General features: G+C 42.7%; 1 protein-coding gene across 3 annotated transcripts in view; it reads left to right on the forward strand.

Moving 5' to 3' along the window:
* Window positions 1–5,116, forward strand: part of ZFPM2 (zinc finger protein, FOG family member 2) — a 450,174-nt gene extending 445,058 nt beyond the window's left edge. For all 3 annotated transcript variants that reach the window (XM_032415653.1, XM_032415654.1, XM_032415655.1), the window contains one exon: window positions 1,554–5,116. In XM_032415653.1, the coding sequence (XP_032271544.1) occupies window positions 1,554–4,045 (2,492 nt within the window). In that variant the 3' untranslated portion in view covers window positions 4,046–5,116. The remainder of the gene's footprint in view (window positions 1–1,553) is intronic.
* Window positions 5,117–6,000: the final 884 nt, after the last annotated feature.

The raw sequence follows: 6,000 nt of genomic DNA on the forward strand, positions 1-6,000 counted from the left end.
TCTGCCAACAAATGGGAACTAGAGCTGACCTTAGTGAGTAAAGGTGTCCAGATCTCAATTCCCATACACAGTGGGGAGCCATTCCCCCATAACCACCAAACAATCCTCCAGATACCAAATGGGTATCCTACAGTTTAACTCAATTCTGACACGATCACCTGGAGACAGCATCAGATTTTCCAGATTAAAAGATCAGCCCCCTGTCCCAACTTCAGTTGCCAGGACAAAACCCAGGTTGTTACCTATGCTTTGACCAACTAGCTGTAAATCAGAGGTTGCTGAGACCCCCTCTTGGGGTTCAATTAATTTGCTAGAGTGGCTCACAGAACCCAGGGAACCCATTTACCCACCAAATTACCGGTTTATTATGAAAGGTAATGATTTAGGAACAGCAAGATGGAAGACATGCCTAGAGCAAGGTATGAGGAGAGGATGAGGAGCTTCTGTGCCCTCTCCCAGGCTGCCACTTTCCCCAAGCCAACTGGGAAGCTCCCTGAACCCCGTCCTTTAGGGTTTTTATGGAGACTTCATTACACAGGCATGATTAATTAAATATTGACTGTTGGCCATTTAAACTCAATCTCCAGAGTTTGGGGAGGAGGGACTAAAAGTTCAAACCCTCTAATTACAAGGTTGGTTCTCATTGCAACCAACTCCACCCTTCGGTAACCTAAGGGCTTTCTAAAAGTCACTTCATTAACATAACAAAAATACTTTCATTGCTCTTATCACAGGAAATTCCAAGGATTTAGGGAGCTGAGCCAGGAAGCCCAGTCAAAGACTTAACATATATGAATGACCAAATATGTATTTCTTATAAATCACAACCTCACAGTAAAGTTTCCTCACCAGTCACTGGTGATATTCAAAATATTTTATAACTGACTAGAAACAGGCTGGTATCAGTCAACACGGATGTTGGTTCTAAACGACTGTATTAGTGTACTAGCTGAATATCAGCCCTGGATAGAGATAAACCATGTTCAGCAAAATCAATGCATAAAATTCTAGATTTGTACCAAAGATAAATTAGGAGGTTATTAATTACTTTACCAAATGGTTCCTGCTTGGATTCTTTTGAATAAATACCTAATCTAGTGCACTGAGAGTTATCTGATTTGCACACAGGTTATCTGTATCAACTCTAATGTATACATTATACCTGCTTCTTCCCAATGCAGAGCATAGTGTTGTAATGAGAAGGTTCTCGGGTTAGAAATTATGAAATCTGAGGTTTTGCCATGGCTCCGTCATCGAATAGCTTTAGTGCCATAACCAGTTCCCTTATTTCCTTGAATTTGTTTCCTGCCCTGGGAGATGGAGACAGTGAAGACTGTCCCTCTGTTCTCCAGTAACACACTTGAACGTGCCCTGGAAGCTATGAGGTGTTCTTACTATGATGACACCTGACAAAAGCTGTCACAAGAAAAAAAAGCTACTATCACAAACGAGATTCTGAAAGATTTCAGTTCATTCCCGCGGTGTACAGGTTGTTCTCATTAGCAAGCCAGTGCGCGTGGTTCTCAGTATCCTTATTTTGTGTGTCTCCGCAGGAGTGAAGATGGAAGAATTCCTGCCCCCCGGTGCTAGTCTAAAATGCAGCGTCTGTAGCTACACCGCCGATTCCGTGATCGGCTTCCACCAGCACCTGTTCTCGCATCTCACTCAAGCTGCCTTCCGGTGCAGCCACTGCCACTTGGGCTTCCCGACTCAGAGGGAGTTGCTGCAGCACCAGGAGCTCCATGTCCCTGGGGGCAAACTTCCCAGAGACAGTGACAGGGAACACTCTCCAAGCGGGACCGAAGATAGCCTACAGCCCGCTCCAGACCTGCTGACCAGGAGCGAACTCCCCCAGAGCCAAAAGGCCATGCAGACTAAAGACGCGAGCTCGGACACCGAGCTGGACAAGTGTGAGAAAAAGACGCAGCTCTTTCTCACTAACCAGAGACCAGAGGTACAGCCTACAACAAACAAACAAAGCTTCTCTTACACAAAAATAAAGTCTGAGCCCTCGAGTCCAAGGCTTGCCTCATCTCCGGTTCAGCCTAATGTTGGGCCTTCTTTCCCCGTGGGCCCTTTCCTATCTCAGTTTGCTTTCCCTCAAGACATCACCATGGTCCCTCAAGCTTCGGAGATCTTAGCCAAGATGTCTGAACTGGTCCATCGGCGCCTGAGGCACGGAAGTAGTAGCTACCCTCCTGTAATTTACAGCCCCTTGATGCCCAAGGGGGCTACTTGTTTTGAGTGTAACATAACCTTCAATAATTTGGATAATTACCTAGTGCACAAAAAACATTATTGCAGCAGCCGATGGCAGCAGATGGCCAAGTCCCCAGAGTTCCCTGGTGTTTCAGAGAAGATGCCTGAGGCCGTGAGCCCCAACACTGGTCAAACCTCCATAAACCTCCTCAACCCAGCCGCTCATTCTGCTGATCCTGAGAATCCCCTTCTTCAAACGTCCTGCATCAATTCTTCCGCCGTTTTAGATTTAATTGGGCCAAATGGGAAGGGCCACGACAAGGACTTTTCCACTCAAGCGAAGAAGGTCTCCCCCTCTAGTAGCAATGACGATAAAATTAACGGAAAACCTGTTGATGTGAAAAATCCCAGTGTCCCCCTGGTGGATGGGGAAAGTGACCCAAATAAGACTACCTGTGAAGCTTGCAACATTACCTTCAGCCGGCATGAAACCTACATGGTCCACAAACAGTATTATTGTGCTACGCGCCACGACCCTCCACTAAAGAGGTCTGCTTCCAACAAAGTGCCTGCCATGCAGAGAACCATGCGCACACGCAAGCGAAGGAAGATGTATGAGATGTGCCTACCTGAACAGGAGCAAAGACCTCCCCTGGTCCAACAGCGATTTCTTGATGTCGCCAACCTCAGCAATCCTTGTACCTCCACTCAAGAACCCACGGAAGGGCTTGGAGAGTGCTACCACCCAAGATGCGATATCTTTCCGGGAATTGTCTCAAAACACTTGGAAACTTCTCTGACGATCAACAAATGTGTCCCGGTGTCCAAGTGTGACACTACTCATTCCAGCGTTTCCTGCCTCGAGATGGACGTGCCCATAGATCTCAGCAAGAAGTGCTTATCCCAGTCGGAGCGGACGACCACGTCTCCCAAAAGGCTGCTGGACTACCACGAGTGCACTGTGTGCAAGATCAGCTTCAATAAAGTCGAGAACTACCTGGCCCACAAGCAGAATTTCTGCCCCGTCACAGCACATCAGCGGAACGACCTCGGCCAACTCGACAGCAAAATATTTCCGAATCCAGAAAGCGAACGAAACAGCCCCGATGTCAGCTATGAACGAAGCATAATAAAATGTGAGAAAAACGGAAATCTGAAGCAGCCTTCCCCTAACGGAAACTTATTTTCCTCCCACTTAGCCACCCTGCAAGGCCTGAAAGTCTTTAGTGAAGCTGCTCAGCTCATTGCCACAAAAGAAGAAAACAAACATTTGTTTCTTCCCCAATGCCTTTACCCCGGAGCAATAAAGAAGGCAAAAGGAGCTGACCAGCTTTCTCCGTATTATGGAATAAAGCCAAGTGATTACATTTCAGGTTCTCTCGTCGTCCATAACGCTGACCTAGAGCAAAGCACAAACGCGGAAAACGACTCTCCGAAAGGCCAGGCTTCCTCGAACGGCTGTGCTGTGCCGAAGAAAGAGTCTCTGCCACTGCTGCCCAAAAACCGAGGCATGGTCATAGTTAATGGCGGACTGAAGCAAGATGACAGACCCGCTGCCAACCCACAGCAGGAGAACATTTCCCAGAATCCTCAGCATGAAGATGGCCACAAATCTCCCTCTTGGATCTCTGAGAACCCGTTAGCCACGAACGAGAATGTCTCACCGGGAATCCCTTCCGCAGACGAACAGTTGTCTAGTATAACTAAAGGTGTGAATGGCGCCACCCAGGCTCCAACCAGCGGGAAGTATTGCCGGCTGTGTGATATTCAGTTCAACAACCTCTCAAACTTTATAACTCACAAGAAGTTTTATTGCTCATCACATGCGGCGGAACATGTCAAATGAGATAACTTCATAAATAAACACCAGTCACCTTTGGTACCAGTGTTTAGTATGTCGTTCTACCCAGTCCGGAAAAAAAAAAAAAAATACAACACACACACACACACACACACACAAAACCCCAGAAAACAAAAACAAAAGCTGTTTGAATTACATCTGGGCAATCAGGAGATAGTTCATTAAGGCTGAGTTGAAGACTTAAGGTGTAATTCCATTACAGTCCATTAGTAAAGTGTATTATTGGTGCCATTTTCAAAAAGAAATTAATTTATTTTACCAGCAGTATTCATAGCTGTGGTTATGTTATTTTTTATTTAAAAACTTTATATTAAAGTCATTTGTAATGTTATTGTATAGTTATTGTGTAGCGCATATGGTTTGCACTGTATAGTAGCTTTTAAAGAAAATAGTCACGAACAATACAGAAAAGCATTTTAGAAATAGCTTCAAAAGCACTTGTGTATCTTGATTTCTTCTTCTATGCTGTTGCAGATATATGTATATGCTAAAATATAACTTGCAACGATGTTCTAAGTACACATGCTGTAAGTTCGCCTTAAGATTTCAATTCTTGGATAATCAGGCTCTGTTTGCACTTTATATTTTAGCAGATACAGTCTCTTAGTCACTAGGCTTTGCATTTGTATGTAGCTGTATGTTTCTGTCCATTTTCTTAATCTAAAACATGTATGTTAAATGAAGATGGCAATTTTTTTCTTGTATAGTACTTGTATTTTCTTTCGCTGATGCAGCTCTGTCTCAATTTTTAAACCTTTGCTGTTAAATGCAATACTTTATAAAGAATGAACAAAATTACTGGAAGCAGTATTGTAAGTAATGAGGTAGTATTAATCAGTTTTATCTTTTGAAAGGCACAGTCTAAATCGAAACCCTAAACTCAATGCTGCAGGTATGAATTTAATTCATATATAAGATCTATTTAAATATAAGAGTAGCAATACTGCACCTGGTGATCACAAAGATAATGTTCTACTTCTGATAGAAATGATTTCTCAACAAATGTTGTTACTATGCATGTATATGGATGGAATAAAATTCCAGATTGTTGGAGAAGTTTGGCATACTCTTTTTCTTTAAAATACAAAGGAAAGTCTATATACCTATTCTTTGTGATGAGAATAGGTTCAAAATAGCACTGAATAGCTGAATATATTATATACATATGTGTGCATATACTATATACAACATGTACACATATGTATATATAATAACATGATGGCAAATCAGTAAAAGGAATAGATTGTGGTATAATTATAATAACTTATTATATTAAAATGAACAGGAGACTCCAAACTATGGAACTAGAAAACTTTTCCATTACAACTATATATAATAAGCACTATCTTTCTGTTCTCTACCCCCCCCACCACCACTGTAGCGCAGAAGAACAACTTCATGTGTCTAAAAGATTTGCAAAACCTATGCACAAGAATTGTAACAGTTGTTGATCAAATACACCCAACTTTTAAATGAAGTTTACCAGAGAGGGAGGTTTGCATTTTAAGGAGCAATGAAGTGGTACGGTCAAGTGATTCTGATTAGTAAAGACATACAAATCTCATGCCTGCAATTTGCAAAAGACCCTAGATTTTACACATCTCATTTGTGCATTCCAAGGGTTTGCATATTGACAGGGAGTGGAGAACAGACAGCATGAGTCAGATCATGGAGGACCTAATGGGCTATCCAGAGGGAATGAGGTGTGATTCAGTGGGCAAGACAGCACCTATTGCCAATCAAGACAGACTGCAGTCTATTGCAGTTTTAGAAACATCCTGATCTGAAAAGACAATTACCTCATCTGTGGTTAAGATGCACTATTTGCAGATAGATTGTGATGCATTATTATTTGTCCATATTAGATTTGGTAACCTAATGAACATAATAAGGTGCTAGCCCACACGTAACATAAATACTGTGACAAAACATTAAAAAAA

This window comes from Phoca vitulina, unplaced genomic scaffold (genome assembly GCF_004348235.1).
Source record: "Phoca vitulina isolate PV1807 unplaced genomic scaffold, GSC_HSeal_1.0 scaffold18, whole genome shotgun sequence".
In the NCBI taxonomy this organism is placed as follows: Eukaryota; Metazoa; Chordata; class Mammalia; order Carnivora; family Phocidae; genus Phoca; species Phoca vitulina.